Source organism: Lithobates pipiens, unplaced genomic scaffold, assembly GCF_037356315.1.
Source record: "Lithobates pipiens isolate NorthernLeopardFrog02 unplaced genomic scaffold, aLitPip1_a1.2 Scaffold_16, whole genome shotgun sequence".
NCBI lineage: Eukaryota > Metazoa > Chordata > Amphibia > Anura > Ranidae > Lithobates > Lithobates pipiens.
The window spans coordinates 137,584,936-137,611,776 of NW_027507748.1; the positions used below are offsets into that span (position 1 = coordinate 137,584,936).

At 45.4% G+C, this 26,841-nt stretch overlaps 1 protein-coding gene across 1 annotated transcript in view; it reads right to left on the reverse strand.

Annotated features, from left to right (window-relative positions):
* NLK (nemo like kinase) overlaps positions 1–3,128 on the reverse strand; it is a 321,229-nt gene extending 318,101 nt beyond the window's left edge. The window contains exon 1 of the mRNA XM_077480512.1: positions 1,791–3,128. Within this exon, the coding sequence (XP_077336638.1) occupies positions 1,791–2,263 (473 nt within the window). The 5' untranslated portion in view covers positions 2,264–3,128. The remainder of the gene's footprint in view (positions 1–1,790) is intronic.
* Between the last annotated feature and the right edge of the window lie 23,713 nt (positions 3,129–26,841).

Genomic DNA, 26,841 nt, shown 5'->3' on the forward strand with positions numbered 1-26,841 from the left:
TCCCCTTCTACTCCCTCCCAAGCTAACAGACTGGCTGGAAACTGTGCTGTCCACTATTAACCCTTTCCTGTAAAGACCAGAAGTTCAGGGAAGCAGAACTGAGAGAGCAGGAACCAGCAGCAGTAAAAGTTGCAAAACTGCAAGTGCTGGGGTAAGAAGTTTAGCAAATAGTTTACTGGAAAAGGTTTGTTTTTTGTGCTCAATGTGCTAAAAACATTCAGGGTTTAATAGTATTTTGAACTACAGCTGCACGATTCTGGCTAAAATGAGAATCATGATTTGTGCTTAGAATAAAGATCACGATTCTCTCGGCGCAACATCATCTTTCAAATTATACAAAAAAAAAAAAAATGATATATATATATAAAATTTAGAACTTGTAAGAAACAAGTGTTAGAAAAAAGTTGTCTTTAAGTGGTTTAACTGACCTCATTTACAGACTGAAGTTCATTCCTTTGATCTAAAAAGCACTAAGTGTTACGATGTTTCCCCTTATCTCCCCTAAGCAGTGTTGTGAGACATTTGCCAGGTTGCCTGTTTTTTTTGTTTTGTTTTTTGACAGCTTGAGCAGAGAACTCTCTGCACTGAATAGGGGAAATGCTTTTAAGATCGGAAGGGAGGTAGAATCGCAAAAACGATTCATCGTGCAGCTCTACTTTGAACTAAAGCCAAAACTTTATTTTGGATAGAGTTGGGAAGGGTTAACTCGTCAAGTTATTCTGTGTCCCACTGGGGAAATTTCTTGTTACTTACTGCCTCATAGCCAAAACAGGAAATCCCTCGAAAACAAGGGACTCCCTGGCTGCCATTAGAACTAGTGTCCCCAATTTTCCGCTTATTTATGTTCTGACGACAACTCAGAATTTGCTTTTACGCTCTGAGTGCAGTCACCAGGACAAATAAGGTGGGTGAATCTCTCTAATGGGACAGACCGCAATGACCAGCTCACAAATGTTCTAATCCCTCCCCAAGATTTGCCTTTAGATATACTTCAAACAGAAATAGCCATTGTTTTAGAAAACCAAAATCCCCTCCCTTGTAAATACAGACCCTGGGGGGGGGGGGGGGGGGGCTAACAGGAAGTGTCTTGAGTTTAGTTACTTCCTGGTTTCCAGGTCTAGGCAAATGAGGTCATACATCCCAGGAGTATTCTCAGCCAAGCACACCCTCCTGTTTTCCTGAGCTAAGGGCAGATTGATTCTGGGAAGTAAATGCTACATCATGGGTGCCCAACCTGTGCCACTACAAGTCCTATGAGGCATTGCTAACCTGACAGTTACAAGCTTGACTCCCAAAGGCTGATGAATGATAGGAATTGCAGTTCAACAATAGCTGGAGGGTCACAGGTTGAGCACCCATGATGTAACATTTACTTCCCGGGATCAATCTGCCCTTAGCTCAGGCATGTAGGTAGAAGGGTGTGCTTGGCTGAGAAAACCCCACCTCCTGCAGACTTCTGGGATGTATGACATCATTTGCCTAGGCCTGGAAACCAGAGTAACTGAAAAAAAAAGAAAAAAAAAAAAAAAAAAGCTGAACAAGTAAATATGATATACTTTCTATTTACTAATGCTAGCAGCATAAGGATTAAAGGGGGTGGGGGTTCCAAGTTATTTCTCAACAAAATAAAATCATGGCAACATGTATGGGTTAGGGAGCTGGCTTTGAATATCAAAAATGAATTAAATAGCGTTTTTGGTTTGTGGTGGTCAGATGCAATGCGTTCCGCTTTAATCCCCTCTTTGCGGTAGTGATGTATAAATTCCGTTTGCAGAAAGTTTCGCACTCACCAGACAACACCGAAAGCTCCGTATCCGATGGGCCGATCAGGTTCGATATCCAGTTGTTGGGCATGATGAGCATGCTGATGATGATGATGAGCCTTCACCGCCGCCGCCTGCACTTGAGCGGGAGCCACGGCTGCCGCCGGCCCCGGCGCCTGTCCCGGGGCGGGCGATGGAAAGTACGGCTGGGCCTGGCCGGGGTTGAGCATGGCCGCCGCTGCCGCGGCAGCTGCAGCAGCGGCCGATGATGCGGAGGAAGAGGCGACGTGCTGCTGCACAGGATGCACGGCGGCAGCGGAACCGGGGTGCAGGTGATGCTGGGGATGGAGGTGGTGATGATGGTGCAGGTGAGGAGGGGGCAGGTGGGCCAGGTGGTGGTGGTGGTGATGATGATGGTGATGAGCCCCAGCCGCCGCTGACGCGCCCCCGTTGTACGCTGCCATCATTTTTGCATTGGCAGCCGCGCCGCAAAGAGACATTCACAGAAAATGCCCTCCGGAAGCGAACGCTGGATGTGGTGTCACTGGGCCATACGCTCCGAGGAGGTGGCGGCCACCATCCTACACAAATCCGGTGACAACACCATCCAAAATATTAGAACACAACAAAAAATTTTAAAAAATATAATAAAAAGTATCCGGCGCACAGGATTGCTACCCAACCCCCCCACCCCCCAAACACCACAGTGTCCTAAATCAATACTAGAACTCCATCATCCTCCTCCCCCAGGGACATGGGCTGCTTCCAGGGACACACTGCTCTCTGCTCTGACCCCCCCAGCCTGATCTGACCCAGGATTCAGAAAGTAAAGGACAGCCTGGCCCTTCCATCCCACATCCTCCTCTAGCCTGGGAGAGAGCAGCTACAGGCCAGCCTCCCAGGAAGGACATATACACACAGGGGAACTACAGGAGCATGGAGGAGGGAGAGGAGGATGATGGAGAGGAGGAGGACACAGAGGACAGCTGCCCAGGCCAGGCGCCTCTCCTCACCCTGACAACAATGAGGGGGAGGGGAGGGTCAGGTGAGATGAGGGGGAGCGCTCAATGGAGCCCCAACACCGGCCACACCATCCCCCCCCTGACACACGCTCCTCTCCCCGGGATGGCGCTTCCCTCACACACAGCTCCACGTCCCAGGCCCGGCAACACCGACCACCACCGGAGAGAACGGCCGAGGTCAGCCAAAACAATCCACAGACACGGCTCCGAGCCGCCGCCGCTGCTGTCGTCCGGACCAGTCACAGCCTGCCAAGCCAAAAAGCAGAGGCAGCGAGAGCCGCGGGTAGCCCAGCCACCTGACGCCTCGCCCGACTGACAGCCGCCGAGGCCAATCGCAAGCGAGAATCCCGCGGCTTGTCCAATCATAACTGGGAATAAAGAAGGCGGGCTTTGCTTGTGAGAGAAAAAGCAAAAAAAAAAGACGATAAGGAGACGGCCAATTGGGTTGAAGGAGGAGGGAATTGACGGGAGATTCCCGGCGATTGGCGTGCGTCGCGGCCATTCGTTTGGCGACTCCCGCGCTCTGGCTCCTCCCTCGGTGACCTACGTGGTAGAGGTAAAGCTGTTAACCCTTGCGTGTCGCGAGGTTGCTGCCAGGACACTGCAGCTCAGTCTGGTTGTGTGTACGCGTGCTGCCTCTCCACTGATGGTGCAGCAGGGGGCAGAGCAGAGCCTCAACTACAGCGAAACAAGAACGAACTGAACAGTCTGTCTGGGATTCACTTCTGTCTGTGACCCCACTGGGCAGATTTTTCTCGCTTCCTGCCATCGTGACCCCACCCCTCTCCTCCTCCTATAATAGAAATGAACAGTGGTATCTTAAAACCTAATTTCATTCCAACAAAATGTAGTTGCAAATAGAATAGGGATGACTTTATCACCAACTCATTTAACCTACTCGCCATCACCGAAACCTGGCTCCACGAATCAGACACTGCGTCTTCTGCAGCCCTATCCCATGGTGGTCTTCTTTGGACTCACTTCCCCAGATCCAATGGACGTAAGGGAGGAGGTGTTGGAATCCTTCTAGCCCCACATAGCACCTTTCAGGTAATTCAGCCACCTCCCTCTCTGTCACTCTCCTCTTTCGAAGCATACTGCATTCGTCTCTTCACTCCAATTTCTCTAAGAATAGCGGTGATCTACAGGCCCCCTGGACCAGTATCAACATTTCTTGATGACTTCTCTGCCTGGCTACCCTACTTTCTTTCTTCTGAAATCCCCACAATCATTCTCAGGGACTTCCCTATTAATACTAACACTTCTGCCCCTTCCAAACTTCTCAGCCTAACCTCCTTTGACCTGAAGCAGTGGATACATGATCCTACTCACTCCGAAGGCAATATCCTTGACCTCGTTTTCTCTCACCTTTGCACTCCATGCAACCTCTCTAACTATCCATTACCTCTCTCTGATCACCACCTTATTAGTATCAATCTCTCCCTCTCCTTCACCTCCTCGCCCTCCAACCGCGTTAAAGTTACCCGCAGAAACCTACATCATCTCAACCCTTCTCTTCTCTACTCTGCTATTGACAACCTCTACGTCAAAATCGCACCCCTATCCTGCACCAATCTAGCCACTTCTGTCTACAACGCTTCACTTCTAGCCTCACTGGACTTACTGAACCCCCTCACTACACACAGAATCAAGCCCCGACCCTTTCAACCTTGGCAAACAGATGTTACTAGAAGTCTGAAAAACATAGTCGTGCTCATGAGCGTGGCGCAAGACCAAGTCTCAGAGAGATTTCAACCAATATAAATCTGCCCTCCAAAAATACAATTCTAGCCTCCTCTCTGCCAAGCAGAACTATTTTATCACTCTCATCGGCAACCTATCATCCTGTCCCCGTCAACTCTTCTCTACTTTCAACCCTCTACTTCGTCCTCCACCCGCCAACTCACTCACTGCCCAGGAGATTGCCAATCACTTCAAACAGAAGATTGATACAATTCGCGAGGAGATCTTTACTGTTCTGATACCCTCCGCGCTTTACACATCATGCCCACAGGCACAATCATTACTTCCTTCTTTCAACCCCACCACTATTGATGAAGTTGGAAAACTACTTGGTAATGTCCACCTTACCACCTTGCCTCTGGATCCTGTTCCCTCGCAAATGCTATGTTCACCCTCTGGCTCTATGCTACACTCTCTAACTCACATCTTCAATCTCTCCCTCTCTTCTGGCATCTTCCCCAACTCTCCAAAACATGCACTTGTCAAACCCATACTTAAAAAAAGCCCTCACTGGACCTATCCAATCCTAACAACCTACGCCCAATCTCCTTGCTCCCCTTCTTATCCAAACTTCTCGAACGCCTGGTCTACAACCGTCTGAGCGTCCACCTCGCTGATAATAGCCTTCTTGATCCCCTTCAGTCTGGATTTTTTCCTCAACACTCCACAGAAACTGCTCTCCTAAAACTAACAAACGATCTACTAACGGCCAAAACCAATCGACATTATTCTGTACTCCTCCTCCTGGACCTCTCTGCTGCCTTTGATACGGTTGACCACCCCCTCCTCCTCAAAAAACTCCACACCTTTGGTCTCTGTGACTGTACTCTACGATGATTCTCTTCCTACTTATCCAACCGCACCTTTAGCGTTTCTTACAACTCTACTTCCTCCTCTCCTCTTCCTTTCTCTGTTGGGGTCCCCCAAGGTTCTGTTCTTGGACCTCTCCTATTTTCAATCTATACCTCCTCCCTGGGTCAACTGATAGCCTCCCATGGCTTCCAATACCACCTCTATGCTGACGACACCGAAATCTATTTCTCTACCCCTCAGCTCACTCCCTCTGTCTCCTCACTTATCACTAATTTACTATCAGATATATCAGTCTGGATGTCACACCACTTCCTCAAAATCAATCTATCCAAAACTGAACTTATAATTTTTCCTCCCCCATATGCCCCTTCCCCTGATCTCACTGTCAAAATCGATGGCACAACCATAAGCCCATCCCCTCACGCCAAGGTTCTAGGTGTAGTCCTGGACTCTGAACTCTCCTTCAAGCAACACATCCAATCACTGTCCAAATCCTGCCGCCTCAACCTCCGCAACATCTCCAAAATACGCTCCTTTCTAACCAATGACACAACAAAGCTCTTAATTCACTCGCTGGTCATCTCTCGCCTCGACTACTGCAACTCCCTTCTCATTGGATTACCTCTACATAGTCTATCACCTCTTCAATCCATCATGAATGCTTCTGCCAGACTCATCCACCTTACCAATCGCTCTGTGTCTGCTACTCCTCTCTGTCAATCCCTCCACTGGCTTCCGCTCAGCCAAAGAATTAAATTCAAAATACTAACAACTACATACAAAGCCATCCACAACTCTGCCCCCAGCTACATCACTAGCTTAGTCTCTAAATACCAACCTACTCATTCTTTTCGTTCCTCTCAAGACCTCCTGCTCTCTAGCTCCCTCATCACCTCCTCCCATACTCGCCTCCAGGACTTTTCCAAAGCCTCTCCAATCCTATGGAATGCCCTACCCCAATCTGTCCGCCTATCTCCTACTTTATTAGCTTTTAGACGATCCCTGAAAACACTTCTCTTCAGAGAAGCCTACCCCACCCACACCTAACTGTATTTTCATTTTCTCCATCAGCTCATCCCCCCACAGTTATTACCTTTTGTTTCAACTTGACCCTCCCTTCTAGATTGTAAGCTCTAACGAGCAGGGCCCTCTGATCCCCCCTGTATTGATTTGTATTGTAAGTGTACTGTCTGCCCTCATATTGTAAAGCGCTGCGCAAACTGTTGGCGCTATATAAATCCTGAATAATAAAATAATAATAATGAGTTTCAAAGAGAAGCATGGCCAAAGCCTGTCTCACAGGAGTGCAAGTACTCATGAGCTTTAACACCGCAGGCTCTGGAATTATCCTGACAATATTGTTGGGATTTGCCCTGACGCCTGACTGGCACACATGCATGAGAGGTACCTCATCAATGGCCAAAGAAGGAAGACATGGGATTCGCAAGAGGCAAACAAGATGGTGGTTATGAATGTTCCACGTTAAACAAAACTGAAGGCAAAATTTTTTTTTTTTAATTTAGAGAGGTTTATAACCCCTGCCAGTTTTTATTTTTATGGCCATCTGTGAGATTTCCTCTCACTTCCGGTCCCATAGCCACATCAGGAAGTGAGAGGAAATTCTCCCAAAATTGAGGGAATTCCTGGTTGTCACAGAACTAGTGTCCCCGGAAGATTTCCCTCTTATTCCTGTGTGGGTGACAACTCAAAAAAAAGGATTTCCTTTCACTTTTGGGGATAATAGTCTCCAGGATAAATAGAGAGGGTGAATCTCCCTGACAGGGGGCGCAGACCGTGATAAAAAACCCCACAGTGGTTCTAATCTATCACTGCTCTACCGCTACAGCTACAGGCATCATCCTCTATTGTTATTTCCAGGAGGCGATCGGCTGACTTTGTAAAAGCCATCTGATAGACCCTGGATCTCTCCATAAAGAGTCCATCTCACATGCCTATTGCTGGCACAAGGGATGTTTAAAACGTGAGAGTCGCCAGGGCACCCCAGAAGACAAGGTTCGGGGCCACTCTGCAAAACGAGCTGCACAGTGGAGGTAAGTATGATATGTTTGTTATTTTAAAAAAAATAAACAATCCTTTACAATCACTTTAACCACTTGACAACTGGGCACTTAAACCCCCTTCCTAACCAGACCAATTTTCACCTTTTGGTGCTCTCACACTTTGAATGACATTTACTCAGTCATGCAACACTGTACCCATATGAAATGTTTGTCCTTCTTTTCACACAAATAGAGCTTTCTTTTGGTGGTATTTAATCACTGCTGGGTTTTTTATTTTTTGCGCTATAAATCAAAAAAGACTGAAAACTCTGTAAAAAAAAATTCTTTCTTTCTGTTAAAATTTATTGCAGAGTATTGGCGAGTATTGGCAGTGTATCGACGAGTATTGGCGAGTATTGGCAGCGTATTTCAGAGTATTGTAGTGTTGCAAAGTATTGGCAGAGTATTGCACAGTGTTGCAGAGTATTGGCAGAGTATTGCACAGTGTTGCAGAGTATTGGCAGAGTATTGCACAGTGTGTATTGCACAGTGTTGCAGAGTATTGGCAGAGTATTGCACAGTGTTGCAGAGTATTGGCAGAGTATTGCACAGTGTTGCAGAGTATTGGCAGAGTATTGCAGTTATGCAAAGTATTGGCAGAGTATTGCAGTGTTGCAAAGTATGGACAGAGTATTGCACAGTGTTGCAGAGAATTGGCAGAGTATTGCACAGTATGGGCTGAGAAGCACTGAGGCCACGACACATCCAGCCCACAGCGCTGCTGCAATCTCTCCCCCTCTCCCCTTGCAGGGGAGGGAGGAACCGGTTTGTTTACAAGGCATTGCTCTGTCATTTGACGGATCGAGCACGTGGTAAACGGCCGCTACCATGATGCGCCAGATCTTCCTTACCCGACGGGGGACGGGGGGGGGGGCTAGAAGCAAGATTCTGGGAGGATGTCCATGGATGCCCTCCCAGAAAAACATGACTGTGCTGTAGCCATCTTTCGGCTATGGCCCGGTCGGCAAGTGGTTAAAAAAGTTTCCTGCACTACTTTGGTCCGACATGGACACAATTTCAGCCCATTGATTTGAATGTAAGTCACATCCAAGACGGATCATTATCTTAACTAATCTGACTTGTGGCATGCGACTTGTGCTTGGAGGATCTTAAAAGGGAGCCCCACGCCAAATTTTTTTGGAATGTTGCCGTGGGGTCCCCCCCCCCCACAAACATACACACACACACAAAATCCATACCAGACCCTTAGAATCTGATTGTTTTTTTTTTTGTACTTAATCTATTCCTCACCATCTAGTTATATTATTGAGGCTGTAATATTAATGAGGGGAAATGCATTTAAAATGCAAAAATGTCCTGATTTTCAGTGTAATGTACATGGTGCTAATTGGGTATCCGGTGTTATTTGGTCTTTCGGAGACGGCGCTGTGAGTGATGAGCCACTAAATAGACTCACAGCGAGTGTTCCTGAATTTATTTTCTAGCGAGAAGTGAAATGAAACACTTTTGTCTGCCACAAGGAGAATCTGAACTTTACAAAACACATTGCCAGGAGATATTGTTTTTCTAGTGGAAGAGGCTTTGCCTGCGGCGCATGCGCAGTGCACACCTCCGTTTGTAAGATGCCAGGAATGCAGCCTGGTGCTGGGGATGATGTGACTCCTTCACACACACACACACACACATCAGAAGGGGGTCACACAATGGAAGGAGACAAGTGACATGGGACCCTGGAGATCCAATAGAGAAGGTGGTGGTGTTGTTGAACAGAGCAGCAAGGGGTGGCTTTGATCTGTCACTTCTGGAGGAAGGAGAGTATGCTGCAGTTCCACTTTAAAGCACATCTTTCATAGTCAAAACAAAAAAATCAAAGATCCATGCAGTTCAAAGCATCTTCAGTGTATTTAACTCTTCCACACTGGGGCGGGAGGTGTGTCAGCAGTAAAGCGCCGATATTTTTAGCGGCACTTTACCATCTGATTTGCGGCGCTAGCAGCCGAGAAAGGGTTAAAAACCACAGCAAAGCGCCTCTGTAGAGAGAACTTTCAATGGGCAGGAGCGTTGAAGGAGCGGTGTATACATCTCTCCTTCAATGCGCCAAAGATGCTGATAGCAGGACTTTTTTTACCACCCTGCTAGTGGTATGAAAGTCCTCGGAGCTTTCACATTGAAGACACAGCAGCGGCTGTTTCAGGGCGCTATTTTTATTGCTGTTGCGCCTGCAAAGCGCCCCAGTGCATAGCTCCCAACTATCCCTGATTTTGAGGGACTGTCCCTGATTTGGAGCAATGTCCCTCTGTCTCTCATTCCTCCTCATTTGTCCCTCATTTTGGTCTGATCTATATAGATGTATATAAAATGAACTTTTTATCTATCAAAAAGTGTTTTCCAACACTAAACCTTCCATCTGATTTCTAAATTGCTGCATTTGTAAATTCCAAAAGCCAATATAAAGGAATAGTTGTGGTAAAAAAAAGCCCTTGTGGGTTTAACCAATCTTGTTTTTTTTGTACAATTCTCCTTGAAGGGGGTGTGGCAAGGGGTGTGTCCTATGCCTGCATACTTTTGCTGATAGGTGTCCCTCATTCCCATCAAAAAGTTGGGCGGTATGCCAGTGTGAAAGGGGTCTTATCACACAATAGCACCTGCAAAACGACTAATTGGGGGTTATTTACGAAAGGCAAATCCACTTTGCGCTGCAAGTGCAGTCGCTCTAAATCTAAGGGGTTGATCTGAAATGAAGGTAAGCTCTGCTGATTTTATAATCCAATCATGTGCAAGCTAAAATGCTGTTTTTTATTTTCCTTGCACGTACCCCTCAGATCTACAGCAACTTTACTTCCAAGTGCACTTGCAGTGCAAAGTGTATTTGCCTTTAGTAAATAACCCCCATTGTGAAAGGGGTCGCTGGCTTCTGTATCATGTAATCGCTATGATTGTCTCTCAGACCCCTTTCACACTGGGGCGCTTTGCAGTCGCTACGGCGCTAAAAATAGCGCCTGCAAAGCACTCTGAAACAGCCGCTGCTGTGTCTCCAATGTGAGCCCCAAGGGCTTTCACACTGGAGCGGTGCGCTGGCAGGACCCTAAGACCACTTTCACACTGAGGCGCTTTTCAGGAGCTTTCACACTAAAAACAGCGCCCAAAAAGCTCACGAAAACGTATTTCCATTAAAATCAATGAACGCTTTCACACTGGGGCAGTGTGCTGGCAGGGCTGTGAAAAACTCCCCTCTCCATTGAAATGAATGGAAAGCTCTTCAAAAGCACTCAGTGTTTTTACTGGCAGCATCTTTGGAGCGGTGAAGGAGCAGTGTATACACTGCTCCTACCCATTGAAATCAATGGGGCAGTGCAGCTATACCACCGGTGGTTTTAATCCTTTTTCAGCCGCTAGCAGGGGGTAAAAGCGCCTCACTAGCAGCCGAATATGGCGCCGCAAAACTGGCCTTTTTACCGCCGGCGCACACACCACCCCAGTGTAAAAGGCCCCTCACAGTGGTCACATGATTGTGAGACTATCCTGCTGACGCCCGATCAGAAGGTTTGACTGACTGCTTAGTCAGTGTACTTGTAACCAAGGATGAGCTCAGGCGTGTTCGCATGGTCCACGTGCAGAGCCCGCCAGGAAGTCGGCGCAGCACTGCGCTAATCACAGGCAGTGAGACATTGACCCGATGCGTGGCTGAATCGGCCAATATCTCGCTGCCTGTGATTAGCGCTGCACAGACTTCCTGGCGGGCTTGGCACGTGGACCATGCGAACACCCCTGAGCTCATCCCTACATGGAACACACAATGAGCACGCTCTCAGCACACAACCCTATTCTGCAGTGGATGTATACGTGTCGGGTGGTAAAGCCTACCATCCTAGCCCCCAAAGATATGCGTTTCCTGGTCAGCAAAAGGTTAATTAACCACTTCAGCTCCTGAAAGGTTTTACCCCCTTCCTGACTAGGCCATTTTTTGCCCTACTGCACTGCGTTATTTTAACCACTTTCAGACCGGACCAATTTGCTGGTCAAAGACCAGACCACTTTTTGCGATTCGGCACTGCGTCGCTTTAACTGACAATTGCGCGGTCGTGCGACGTGGCTCCCAAACAAAATTGACGTCCTTTTTTCCCCACAAATAGAGCTTTCTTTTGGTGGTATTTGATCACCCCTGCGGTTTTTATTTTTTGCGCTATAAACAAAAATAGAGCGACAATTTTGAAAAAAAACGCATTATTTTTTACTTTTTGTTATAATAAATATCCCCCAAAAATATATAAAAAAAAATTTTTCCCTCAGTTTAGGCCGATACGTATTCTTCTACATATTTTTGGTAAAAAAAAATCGCAATAAGCGATTATTGATTGCTTTGCGCAAAAGTTATAGCGTTTACAAAATAGGGATAGTTTTATAGCATTTTTATTAATAATTTTTTATTATTTTTTTTTTTACTAGTAATGGCGGCGATCAGCAATTTTTATTGTGACTGCGACATTGTGGGGGACCCATCGGACATTTTTGACACATTTTTGGGACCATTGTCATTTATACAGTAATCACTGCTATATAAATGCAGTGATTCCTGTGTAAATGACACTGGCAGTGAAGGGGTTAACCAGTGGGTGGCAGTGTAGGGGTTAAGTGTTCCTAGGGGCATGTTACTAACTGTGGGGGGGGGGTTGGGCTTTCATTTAGTGAACGCTGATCTCTGCTCCAATCACATGGAGCAGAGATCAGCGTCACTAGTTGCTAGGCAGAATGGAGAAATGTTATTTACAACTGCACTTCTCCATTCGGCCGCTCCGTGAGACGATCGCGGGGATGCCCGCGGCGATCGAGTCCACGGGTCCCGCGACCGGACTCACGGGGGTCCCGACCAGCGCGGGAGCGCGCCGCCGGTGGCGCGCTCCCGATGGCAGGGCGGCAAATTTAAAGAGATGTACATGTACGCCCATTTGTCTGCCCGTGCCATTCTGTAGACGTACATCGTCGTGCGCTGGTCGGCAAGTGATTAACTGACAATTGCGCAGACATGTGACGCTGTAACCAAACAAAATTTATGTCCTTTTCTTACCACAAATAGAGCTTTCTTTTGTTGGTATTTGATCACCGCTGTGGTTTTTATTTTTTGCGCTATAAACAAAAAAGGAGCAACAATTTTGAAAAAAAAAAACAATATTTTTTTACTTTCTGCTATAAAACATTCCCAATAAAAAATGTAAAAAATCTAATTTCTTCATCAATTTAGGCCAATTTGTGTTCTGCTACATATTTTTTGTAAAAAAAAATCTCAAAAAATGCATATTGATAGGGTTGAGTAAAAATTATAGCATCTACAAACTACGGGATATATTTATGAACTTTTTTATTGTTTTTAGTAGTAATGGTGGCGATCAGCAATTTTTAGCGGGACTGCGACACTGCGGCGGACAAATCTGTCACTAAGTGACACTTTTTGGGGACCAGTGACACCAATGCAGTGATCAGTGCTAAAAAAAAAATACTGTATAAATGACACTGACAGGGAAGGGGTTAACACCAGGGGCGATCCAAGGGTTAAGTGTGCTCCTAAGGAGTGATTTCTTAACGTGTGGAGGATGGACTGACCGGAGGAAAAGAGACATATGTGTTCCTGATTAGCAGGAACACAAGAACACACTCTCCCTCCCTGACAGAACAGCAGTCTGTCTTGTTTACATAGGCAGATCGCCATTCTGCCTCTCCTACAAACAATCGGCAGGCCCAATCACAGCGGGAGCATGGTTCTGGCGCATGCCCCAGAGCCGATCCGAGGAATCACGTACCACTCCCTAAGCAGTTAAAGAACAATTTTGTTACTTGCAAATTCTTTATGCCCACTGCTTTGTATATTGAGTCACCGGTGGCGTAGCCAGGGCCTCACAGCTGCCCCCTGAAGGGCAAAGCATTCACTGATTGGACGAGGTGGGGAGGCTCAGGTGGTGATGTCATGCTCTCCACCTCATCCAATCAGAGAACGCTTGTATTCATTCAGACAATGCAAAGGATTCTCAGAGTGGGGCCCATGACAAGTGGCCAACCTCCTGTATTCAGAATGCAGCAGGGCAGCCACTCTGCACGGGACCCGGAAGCAAGTGGAGATCACTGGAGTTGCTTTGTATTCTTCTGTGATTTCCAATTTCCAGGAGAATTGGCCAGGTATGGTATGTACATTGCATTGATCCAAGCTGGGCCAATGTAACTATATAAAATATCCATACCTGGAATTCTTCTTTAAGGCCAACACCGGCAATTTGATTGTCCACCCTATTAAGCTCTCTTCCCTCTTGAAGCACCCACACAACCTTTATACAAAACTCTTTATTTCAGGACCAGTCACATGAGACATCATGGATCCTTATCTTCCACCAGCAGTGGGCATTTCCTGAATATATTACCTTGGCACTGCTCTCTTTGGCATTCTCCTGTAAACCCAGGGCAGTTAGGCCCAGAGTTCCTCTAGGGGGGCAAGTCCTTGTCAATCTAGGTTCAAGTCAGCATCATTCAACCTGGAAGATCAGCGACATCTTGTGGTGGGGCAGAAGTACTGTAAGGGATAGCCATAGAATGAAGGTGAGTATTACAGCAAAAAAAAAAAATGTATTTGATCTTTTGACAAGAAAAAGTTACCACAACATTTCATATTCCTGATACTTGTACCATGTGCTTGTATTAAAAAGTATCCTGTTCTCTTTGTAGTTCTTCTTTTGTGTGAATGCCTGGTGATCCTGCCAGTTCCCATGCGTTCCTATTTCATTCTGACCATGCTAAGCATGAGGGAACATCGTTCCTAGCATGGTCAGTTTTCTGGCTATGCTGCCTGTCTTCCAATGGCCAAGCCTTCTGCTGACATGCCCCCCTGCACAGCCATACACTGGGAAGATCAGTGTATGGCTGTTTCTACACCCCTAACTCTCTATTCCCCTTATGCAGATGAGAACATGTGATCACTTAAAAAATAGAAAATAAATAGCTTCACATATACCTACAATTTTTTCATATAACTGAAGTTGTGCTTTAAAGAGGAATATGGGCACCTGTTTGAATGTATTTCTACACAGATTTTTTTGTATTGGATAAATTAGGCAATGGTTATAACAAGGGTTGCACTGATACTAGTATCGGTGCCGATACTGAGTATGCGCACAAGTATCGGTACACGTGCTAATGCACTGATACCTGAAACGGATCAGGCTCAGTTCTTTGAGCTGTCAGTGGGTCTCCCCTGTTGACAGCCGAAGTGCTAACCACTTCCCATCCCTCCCATTATCATATGACATCCGTTAACAGAGCAGGACCGTGGATCTGTGTGTGTAAACACACAGATCCACGTCCTGTCAGGTGAGAGGAGACCGATCATGTGTTTCCAGTACAGAGGAACATCTCCTCCCCTTGTGAGTCCCCTCCCCCTACAGTTAGAATCACTCCCTAGGTAACACAATTAACCTCTTGATCGCCGCCTAGTGTTAACTCCTTTCCTGTCAGTGACATTTATACAGTAATCAATGCATTTATATAGCACTGATCGCTGCATAAATGTGAATGGTCCCAAAATGGTGTCAAAAGTGTCCGATATGTCTGTCGCAATGTCGCAGTCGTGCTAAAAATCGCGGATCGCCGCCATTACTAGTAAATAAATAATAATAATAATAAAAATGCCATAAAACTATCCCCTATCTTTTAGACACTATAACTTTTTTGTAAACCAATCAATATATACGCTTATTGCGATTTTTTCTTTACCAAAAATATGTAGAAGAATACGTATCGGCCTAAACTGAGGAAAAAATTTGTTTAAAAAAAAAAATTTGGGATATTTATTATAACAAAAAAGTAAAAAATATTGTGTTTTTTTTTTTTCAAAACTTGTCGTTCTTCTTTTGTTTATAGCGCAAAAAATAAAAACCGCAGAGATGACCACCGAAAGAAAGCTCTATTTGTGGGGAAAAAATATAAAAATGTAATTTGGGCACTGTGTTGCATGACTGCGCAATTGTCATTCAAATTGCGACAGCAATGAAAACTGAAAATTAGCGTGGGCAGGGATGGGGTGAAAATGCCATATAATGAAGAGGTTAAAGAGGAAGTAAACCCTCTGGAAAAAATAAAAAAAAATAAACACCCTGCAAGACAAAGGCATAATGAGCTAGTATGCATAGAATACTAGCTCATTATAAATTACTTACCTGAGATCGAAGCCCCTGCAGCAGTCGTCGTTCGCCTCCTCCATTGCCACCATAGCTCCCGCCACTAACGGCACGATCGCCGTTAGAAACGTCATGCTCAGTGCACCGTAGACAGCGGTGCCTGTCTTTTGCAAATATCTTCTAAACCGTGTAGGTTTAAGAGATATTTCTTGCACTTACAGGTGAGTTAGCTAGGCTTACCTGTAGGTAAAAGTGGTCTGTAAGGGTTTACAACCACTTTAAAGAAATCCGGTAACTGGAGCTGTAAAAAAAAAAAGCAGCTGGCAATGTTTATTAACAACATTGCTCAGCTGCTGAAACACTAAAATAAAAAGAAACATTGTTTCTTTTTGAATCTTTCTGTTTCTTCATCTGCAGATCAATGGGATGAACAAATGTTTAACCCCTTATAAACCCCTAATTTACTCTAATCAGCCTTAATTAACTCCCTATTCTCCTCCATTTAATTATTTCCTTTTTTTTTTTTTTTTGTTCACATCTATTTTATAAATGATAAACAATTAAAACTTTTTTTGTTTGCTTTCTTAGTGAATATTTTTACACATATATATTAACATATATTTACACATTTCACATTGAAAAAATGCAAAATTATAAAAAAAAAAAAAAAAATCTATTTATTTCATTTGTAAATAACCTTTCAATGCATTGTACAATTGCTGACAGCTGAAGTTCAAACAAAACAATTGCGGTAGGTATCTGTAATTGGTATCGGCGAGTACTAAAAAAAAAGTATCGGTATTGCTCGTTATAACTGACATCTGTTAGTCTTTCATTTTCTTTGCTGTCTGATTCCCCACTGGGAAGATATATCCTTTCTATTTGTCCTGGTGATCTCTACCATTGGAAAAGAAAGTGAAGGATATCCATATATTTACAGTTGTCACCAGAACAGGAAGTGAGGGGGAATTTTCCAATGTGGACACCTATTCTTTGTGGAAACCACTTTAAATAACAACAACCAAATCTATATTAAAGAGAGGAAGGTTATTGCACAGCTAATTACTAAAAACAGGGACATTTCTAAGGACAAAAAAAAACTGAGACTGTACCTGGGAATAAAAAAAGCTGTAGAAATTGCTGTCTAATATAGGCATAATGATGACTAGCAGATGATCTGTGCTAATTAAAGTCTTGGTAAACTGTGGCACTACATGATAACCCCCCCTTACAGAATGGCAAATCACACTGGTGCTTGAAGCTCAAAACAAATCCCAAGCCACAAGGTAGCCAGGTCTAAATCTTAATAAAGATGGACAGAGGGTTGCCCCCTGCTGTCCATTCATAACACTGCACAATGCATTCTGCAACATTGATTTATCATTGATGTCATACTTGGTGACTTTCTCAACACAGCAAGAAGCCCCTGGATTATCCACCTAGGTAGAAAAATCTGAACAATACAAGATGTTTTACTGGAGGAAACTCATAAATCACATTACATTAGCTCAGTCATTTATCACGTCTATGAGCCGCAACAACGGCCTGACCTACTGGCATTGACTACTTATGATTAAGTCATTGCTTGGACCTATGACATCATTCAACCATGGGAATGCATATCATGTGCACCTGCAGTGTATTAATCTATTTTCACATGAAATAAATGGAACTCTAGATCCATAATAAAATATTATATAATAAAAGGACCTACTTTCAATAATAAAGTTGTTTTTTTTAACTGTTAGCTGTTAGAACCCATTCAACCCTGAGTGTTTTGTAGCCTCGAAGCTCACCTAGAGTCCTAGATTTATGAGCAGTATGTGTCAGCAACCCCACCCCAAAAGAAATGAGCACTAAATTCCCCTTTCTCCCAGTACAAATCTGCGTCCTGCTGAAATTCCCCCTGCCAACACAAATCTTTGCCCCCCACATGCTCAAATCTTCTGTCTCTCTAAATCCACCCTCCCAGCACTAATTCTCCCCTCAATCCCCCCATCTAGCATAAATAACCCCCCCATCATCCCCACTAACAGAAATTCCCCCATCCCCCCACCAAAAAAAATCCCCTCCTAGCACAAATCCCCTCCTCCCTCTACCATATAACTTATTCTAGTACAAACCCCCCAAATCCCCCCTCTTAGCACAAAACCCCTCCCCCAATTCCCCCCCTAGGATAACTATCTCCCCAATCATCCCTACTAGGACCAATTCCTGCCCCCCCCCCAAAAAAAAAACAAAAATTCCCGTGCTAACACAAATCCCCTCCCCCTTATACCATATCACTTATTTTAGCACAGACCCCGCAAATTCCCTCTATTAGCACAAATCTCTCCCAAATTTCCCCTCCTAGCATAAATACCTTCCCAATCATCCCTACTAGCACCAATCCCCCCCCCCCAAAAAAAACTCCCTTGCTAACACAAATCCCCTACCCCTATACCATATCACTTATTTTAGCACAAACCCCCCAAATCCCCCCTCTTAGCACAAATCTCTCCCCAATTTTCCCTCCTAGCATAAATACGTCCCCAATCATCCCTACTAGCACCAATTCCCCCCCCCCCCCCCAAAAGAAATTCACATCCTAACACAAATTCCCTCCCCCATCTACCATATCACTTCTTCTAGCACAAACCCACCAACTCCACCCTCTTAGCAAATAATCTTCCTCCACCCCCCCCCCCCTCCCAACACAATTCCCCCCAAATCACCATTCCTAACACATACCCCTAATTTCCCCTCCTAGAACAATTCTTATCCCCTGCCACCCTCCATATGCCCCCCACCTCACATCATACCACAGTACCCAGGGCAGCTGTCCCTTCTGCCCACCCCTTGTCCTGGTCCTGATGCTCAGCATCTAAAATCCCATCTACTACAATGGTGCCTCTTGACATATGAGCACTCAACCTTAAGCTCAGAAGCTACATGAGCTACTTTTGAGGCTGATTTAGGCATTTTTGGCCTTATAAAACACAAATAAAAACACATGAAAATCGCTCTGCTCAGGCATGGCTGCAGCCTAAGTCCACTGTAGAAAAAAAAGCACAAAAGCGATATAGCAGACATTTTTATGTACCCCTTGTTTTTTTTTTTAATGATGAAGATTTAAAGCGGTATTAAATCCAAAACCAAAAATGTAATATATTTCCACTTACCAAACATTAGATGTGGTGGTTGCGTTCCTTTTCTTTGGTGTTTTTTTCACCTGGTGACACACCTCGTGTATTAGAGCACCTTTGGACAGCAGCATTAAAAGTCTATGAGGAGGGGAGTGTTAGGCCCCTTTCACACAGCCTCAGTGTCGGTGGTCAGTAGGAGGGGGAGTAGTGCCCAATCATTGGTATTAGTGGAAGCAATAGTGTTGTTGTCAGTGGCAGGAATAGTGCCTCATAAATAAAACTGATCTTTGTAAGCACCCCTGCCAGTGTTAAATGGTGTGTGTTATTCCTGTAAATTATACATTTTTTTACGGTAGTTTGTTCTGTTAAAAAACAATAGCCTTACTGTTCAGATCAACAGGTGAAAATAGAAGAAAAAGTGTAAAAAAAATAAAAATAAACCTAATGCAGTCATCACATCTAAGTATTGGTAAGCTGCAATATAATAAATGTTTGCTTTTGGGTTTATTACCACTTTAAAGCACAACTCCCAGCAAATAAAAAGAAATATCCCTTGCCAAGGTTACTTGCTCCTTCTGTCTAGGAGAAACAGTTTTACTTACCCGATCCTTCACTTCCCTGGCAGATGGTGCTCCCCTGGGGTCCAGTGGTCTTCTGTCCTTCAGTGTCATGACGGCCAATGCAGGGCTATGGACCATGCTTTGGTCTTAATGACATCACAACCTTAGAATGCTAGAGCATGGGGGAGAAGAATCTGTGGAGAGGATCAGAGGCAGTGGCAACGCTAGGGGGTCGTTATTGAGGCTATAGCCCCAAATCTGGGGCCCATAGCCCCAAGTCCCTTGTTGCAGGGGTCCCTGCCTAACCAACGGGCCGCGGCCTCCCTGCAGCCGGGCCGCGGGTGTGGTGGGCGGGCTGCATGAGAGAGTCGGGCAGGCAGATGAGAGAAGTGGGCAGACGAGCAGATGACATCATCTCTCTCCACCCACCCCTGCATCACAGCTCCTCTTCAAAGTCAGAGGTTCGGCGTGGAGCAGTGAGATGACATCATCTCTCACTGCCCATCACAGCATCACCGCTCTCCTGCCTTCACTCAGAACTGAGACCTGCATCTGCCTCTGTCACTGTGCTAAATTGACCAGTCCTGCCAGCCTGCCACCAATGCAGCGATAATACACATTTGGTGGCACTGGCTGGCATGGCAAGTGACAATCCGCAAATAGTGGCAGGTGACGTAGCAAGCGATCATCCACATTTGGTGGCAGGTGACGTAGCAAGCAATGTGGCAAGTGACAATCCACATCTGGTGGCAGGTGACGTGGTAAGTGTCAATCCACATCTGGTGGCAGGTGATGTGGCACGTAACAATCCATATCTGGTGCCAGGCGACAGTGGCAAGTATCAAACCACATCTGGTGGCAGGTGACGGGGCAAGTAACAATCTGCAAATGGTGGCAGGTGATGTGGCAAGTGACAATCCACATCTGGTGGCAGGTGATGGGGCAAGTAACAATATGCAAATGGTGACAGGAGTTGTGGCAAGTGACAATCCACATCTGGTGGCAGGCGACATGGCAAGTAACAATCTTCAAATGGTGGCAAGCGACAGGGGCAAGTGACAATACACATCTGGTGCCAGGTGACGTGGCAAAGGACCTCAGAAGAGGAGGATCGGGGGCCCCTCTGTGCAAAACCCTTGCACAGAGGAGGTAAGTACATGTTTGTTATTTTTTTATTTTTTAAATGAACCTTTACAACCCGTTGAACTAAAATGTATTCTATTGTAGCTCACCAATCATTGAATGTAGTGGCTGCAATAGATTTTTATTTTCAACATTTTATTCCTTTTTTTTCATCTGGTGCCCCCCCGCTCCTCCTACAGATCTTTACCAGGGGACAAGAACAGCACATATGGCGTGTTTGGAAACTTTTTTTAGAAAAAAGAAGCCGCAGGGGCTTTATGTGCTATATATACACCTATGTTGTAATCATTGGGATTTAAAGAGGAAGTAAACCCCGATGAGTTTACTTCCTCTTTCATTCCCTGCAAAGGTAAAGCATAATGGACTACTATGCATCGCATAGTAGTCCATTATGCGTCACTTACCGGACACAGGAGCCAGCGAAGTCACCGCTGTCCCCTGTAGTACGGAGCATCCATCTTCTCGATGGGTCTCGCTGCTCCGCCGCTGTCATTCGGCGAAGCCGCGATGACGTCACTCCCGCGCATGCGCATGCGCACGAGAGCCGCCACTTGTGGCATATCGCCGTTGACATCGGCACGCTCAGTTCACCTGCGCGCCGCTGTCTACGGCGCATGCGCCATAGACAGCGGTGCCTGTCTTTCGACAAATATCTCCTAAACTGTGTAGGTTTAGGAGATATTTCTTGGACCTACAGGTAAGCCTTAATCTAGGCTTACCTGTAGGTCAAAGTGTGTTGTAAGGGTTTACAACCACTTTAATAGTTGTGAGTTTAATATCACTTTAACCAGTTGCCGACCGCCGCACGCCGATGTACGTCGGTAGAATGGCACGGGCAGGCATAAGGACATACATGTACGTCCCTTGCCTCCCGCGGGTCGGGGGCCCGATCGGGCCCCCGCCCGGTGCCTGCGGCGGTCGGTTTTCGTCCGGGAGCGATCCGGGACGAGGGGGCGGCCATTCATTCATGGCCACCCCCTCGCGATCGCTCCCGACGAATAGAAATCCCCGGTGACATCACTTCCTCTCCTGTAATGTAAACACAGGAGAGGAAGTGATGTATTCTCTCCTCCGTGTCGGTATTTTTCGTTCCGACGCGGAGGAGAGCGGATCGGTGAGTTGCACCAACACTCTACACACACAGTAGAACATGCCAGGCACACTCACACCCCCCCTTTACCCCCCGATCACCCCCCCAATTACCCCTGCCCCCCAGTCACAGTGACACCAATGTCATTTTATTTATTTTTTTGCATTGGTGTCATTTGTGACTGTAATAACTGTTAGGGCAGTTAGAGTTAGCCCCCTTTAGTTCTAATGTACCCCCCTAACCCCCCCAATAAAGGTTTAACCCCGTGATCACCCCCCGTCGCCAGTGTCACTAAGGCTGGGTTCACATTGCAACGGTTTATGAGAACGAATGTGATTCGCACCGCACTGCAGTGCAAATCACATCCGATCTCTGTGCGATTCGAGTTCAGCCATTCGCCGCACCCGCCGCACCCGCCACACCCGCCGCTCCCGCCGCAAATTCGCACGGGACCCTTTTTTTGGCCCGCAGCAGAATCGGATCGCATGGGTGTTCACACCATGCGATCCGAGTTTGCAGATCGCACTGCGATATGCGAACTGATCTGGGGGTGTCAGTAACATTTCACTGACACTCCCAGCAGTTCGCATAGGGCAGTGTGAACTGCCGCCGGGAGGCATGCGATGCGGGAACCCGCCGCGCATTCGCGGCGTTTCCGCATCGCTCCAGTGTGAACCCAGCCTAATAAGCGATCATTTTTCTGATCGCCGTATTAGTGTCACAGGTGACGCTAGTTAGGCAGGTAGGTATTTAGGTTCGCCGCAGCTTTTTATAGCGCCAGGGACCCCCATATACTACCGCATAAAGCCCCCTGATTGCCCCCTAGTTAACCCTTTCACCAGTGATCACCATATAACTGTTACAGGTGACGCTGGTTGGTTAGTTATTTTTTTATAGTTTCAGGGCACCCGCCATTTATTACCTAATAAAGGTTTAACCCCCTGATCACCCGGCGGATGTCATTTGTGACTAATAACTGTTAGGGCAGTTAGGGTTAGCCCCCTTTAGTTCTAAGGTACCCCCCTAACCCCCCCAATAAAGGTTTAACCCCGTGATCACCCCCCGTCGCCAGTGTCACTAAGGCTGGGTTCACATTGCAGCGGTTTATGAGAACGGATGTGATTCGCACCGCACTGCAGTGCAAATCACATCCGATCTCTGTGCGATTCGAGTTCAGCCATTCGCCGCACCCGCCGCACCCGCCGCAAATTCGCACGGGACCCTTTTTTTGGCCCGCAGCAGAATCGGATCGCATGGGTGTTCACACCATGCGATCCGAGTTTGCAGATCGCACTGCGATATGCGAACTGATCTGGGGGTGTCAGTAACATTTCACTGACACTCCCAGCAGTTCGCATAGGGCAGTGTGAACTGCCGCCGGGAGGCATGCGATGCGGGAACCCGCCGCGCATTCGTGGCGTTCCCGCATCGCTCCAGTGTGAACCCAGCCTAATAAGCGATCGTTTTTCTGATCGCTGTATTAGTGTCACAGGTGACGCTAGTTAGGCAGGTAGGTATTTAGGTTCGCTGCAGCTTTTTATAGCGCCAGGGACCCCCATATACTACCGCATAAAGCCCCCTAATTGCCCCCTAGTTAACCCTTTCACCAGTGATCACCATATAACTGTTACAGGTGACGCTGGTTGGTTAGTTATTTTTTTATAGTTTCAGGGCACCCGCCATTTATTACCTAGTCTCACTAGTGTACCCCTAAATTTAGGGGTGTCTACTTTCCAAAATGGGGTCATTTGGGGGGGGTTTGTGCCATCTTGGCATTTTATGGCCTTCAAAACTGTAACGCCCTTAGAAAGCCTGAAGGCGGTGCTTGGTTTTCGGGGCCCCGTACGCGGCTAGGCTCCCAAAAAGTCCCACATATGTGGTATCCCCGTACTCAGGAGAAGCAGCAGAATTTATTTTGGGGTGTCATTTCACATATGCCCATGGCATGCGTGAGCAATATATCATTTAGTGACAACTTTGTGAAAAAAAAAAAAAAAAAAAAAAAAAAAAAGTTTGTAATTTTTCCGCAACTTGTGGCAAAATATAAAATATTCCATGGACTCAACATGCCTCTCAGCAAATAGCTTGGGGTGTCTACTTTCTAAAATGGGGTCATTTGTGGGGGTTTTGTGCCATCTTGGCATTTTATGGCCTTCAAAACTGTAATAGGTAGTGAGAAGTGAACTCAAAAATTTACGCCCTTAGAAAGCCTGAAGGCGGTGCTTGGTTTTCGGGGCCCCGTACGCGGCTAGGCTCCCAAAAAGTCCCACATATGTGGTATCCCCGTACTCAGGAGAAGCAGCAGAATTTATTTTGGGGTGTCATTTCACATATGCCCATGGCATGCATGAGCAATATATCATTTAGTGACAACTTTGTTAAAAAAAAAAAAAAAAAAAAAAGTTTGTAATTTTCCCGCAACTTGTGGCAAAATATAAAATATTCCATGAACTCAACATGCCTCTCAGCAAATAGCTTGGGGTGTCTACTTTCTAAAATGGGGTCATTTGTGGGGGTTTTGTGCCATCTTGGCATTTTATGGCCTTCAAAACTGTAATAGGTAGTGAGAAGTGAACTCAAAAATTTACGCCCTTAGAAAGCCTGAAGGCGGTGCTTGGTTTTCGGGGCCCCGTACGCGGCTAGGCTCCCAAAAAGTCCCACATATGTGGTATCCCCATACTCAGGAGAAGCAGCAGAATTTATTTTGGGGTGTCATTTCACATACGCCCATAGCATGTGTGAGCAATATATCATTTAGTGACAACTTTGTGTAAAAAAAAAAAAAAATTTTTTTTTTTGTCATTATTCAATCGCTTGAGGCAAAAAAATAAAATATTCAATGGGCTCAACATGCCTCTTATCAATTTCCTTAGGGGGTCTACTTTCCAAAATGGGGTCATTTGGGGGGGTTTTGTACTGCCCTGCCATTTTAGCACCTCAAGAAATGAGATAGGCAGTCGTAAACTAAAAGCTGCGTAAATTCCAGAAAACGTACCTTAGTTTGTAGATGTGACAACTTTTGCGCAAACCAATAAATATACAATTATTGACTTTTTTTTTACCAAAGACATGTGGCTGAATACATTTTGGCCTAAATGTATGACTAAAATTGAGTTTATTGGATTTTTCTAATAACAAAAAGTAGAAAATATCATTTTTTTTCAAAATTTGCGGTCTTTTTACGTTTATATCGCAAAAAATAAAAATCGCAGAGGCAATCAAATACCATCAAAAGAAAGCTCTATTTGTGGGAAGAAAAGGACGCAAATTTTGTTTGGGTACAACATTGCATGACCGCACAATTACCAGTTAAAGCAGCGCAGTGCCAAAGTGTAAAAAGACCTCTGGTCATTTACCAGCAAAATGGTCCGGTCTGAAAGTGGTTAAAGAAAGCTAAAAAAAAAAAAAACAGCAGACTTACTAGCAGGATCACAAGGTAATAAACTATATGTTAATGCTGCTGACAGATTGTATCATATATGCCGTTTTTTATTTTGGCCAGAGTGTTCCTTTAACAATTTTGCCTATCTGCTATTTACTGCTTGCAACTGAAACAGCAGATCTTGAATATGGCAGAAGTGACATCATAAGGGATCAAAACTATATTTCTGACTAATAAAATCCTCAATCTGATATCATTTTACGATGCATTATAATGTAATGTCTCTGGGCTTACTGAGTAATCATATAGCAATGCTTTGCAGCAGCTCAAGGCCGCCATTCAGAAAACAACTAATTAGGTTAAGGCTTGTGTTGTGTTATGTTGGCATGTGCATGTCACTGACTTTTCCAGATACTGTATTTTGCAAGTAAAATATTTTTTTTTAAATAAGGCCAAATGCATAGACAGTATCCAAATCACCAAATCAACGTCCCAAGCACCTGTACGGAGCTGGAAATGGAAAAAGGCTTTTTAGGCACTACGTTGCAGATGAACAGGAATGGGTTAGAAGTTCATACTTATTATTTTAAGATTTTTAAGAGTAAAGCTCAAAGTTTAGTTACTTCTAAAGTGGAACTATATGCAAAAAAATTATTTTTTCATTTTAGATTAGGTAGAAGAGGTCTTGTCCCATAGCCAAAATAGGATGTGAGGGAAAATCCATGTAAATTATGGGAATCCCCAAGTACCCTCAGATCACCAGAACTAGTGGCGGCCCGTAATGCAGGGCTCAGGGGCGCCGCCCTCCTATCCATGCCTCTGGCCCCTAATGTACATGCATGGATTCCAATTTTATTTTTATTTTTGAAGCATGATATTGGAGCCAGAAGCTCTTATAGGCTTCAAAAAAGGGCAGGCTTGGGGCACAGGGCACTGCACCCAAAGCTCACCCAGTTGTGTGACAATAGCAAATTAATATTCGCTATTGTCTTCCTGATTCTCCTCCCGGCCAATCAGGAAGTGGGTCATGAGATCAGTCACCCGATTGGCCAAAAGGAGAAGTGATCCTATTGGCTGCCTAGGAGAAGAGAGGAGGAGGCGCACAGCAGAAGCCATCGTATACTGCGGAGGATGGAGGAGGAGGAGCAGGGGAAGCCTTCGCCTGGAGGAAGCACGTAGGCCTCAAGCACACTGGGTGTTTGCTTTTCCCCTCTGAACGCCATCATTCCTGTCAGTAGAAAAGCAAAACCCGAAAAAATGTGCCTAAAGCTGTGTATTGCACACACTTTTAGGCACTTTAAAGCGTGTTTAGGGACATCAAGCGTCTGAGTGTTAATGGATTCCATTGAATAGAATATTATTTTAATCTGGCAATTGAAATACATTAACGCTCAAACACTCAAACGTACTAAACGCATTTAGGGATTTTGCACATTTGGATGCATTTACATGCGTTTAAGCTCATTCAATATTTTTTAGCTCTTCAGCTACTCTTGCACTCTTGATGGTTTTTTTTCCAGCCTGTAAATACCCCTTTTCTTATACACCTGTAAACGCCAATGTGTGCATGGACACCAAGGCCAACAAAGAGGTGCTTTTGAAAGCAAGTTCTATATATAGTTTTATGGATATATATATATATATAGTTTTATGTTCATATCTAGTATATGCACATTTTGTTAGGCAACTTTTTTCCTGCCAGGAGTTCCAGAATGAGAACAGCAAACGCCCTATGTGCATGAGGCCTTACTATGCATCCCACAAAGCTCATGGCTTTTATAAGACTAAGCAAATCTATTACTTCTAGCTCGCTCCTATTAACCACTTTCTGTCTGCCATATGTTTATAAACGTCCTCGTACATGAAGGGTGATATCTTGGTCATTGCTGCAGCAATGATCAAAATATCATTTCGTTGGGCCAGCGATTCCCTACAAAGTAAATATAATCCTAGTGGCTAACGAGCCGCTGGATTACTCTGACCCAGCATGCCCCAGTCAGTGATATCACAAGGGGGCGGTATC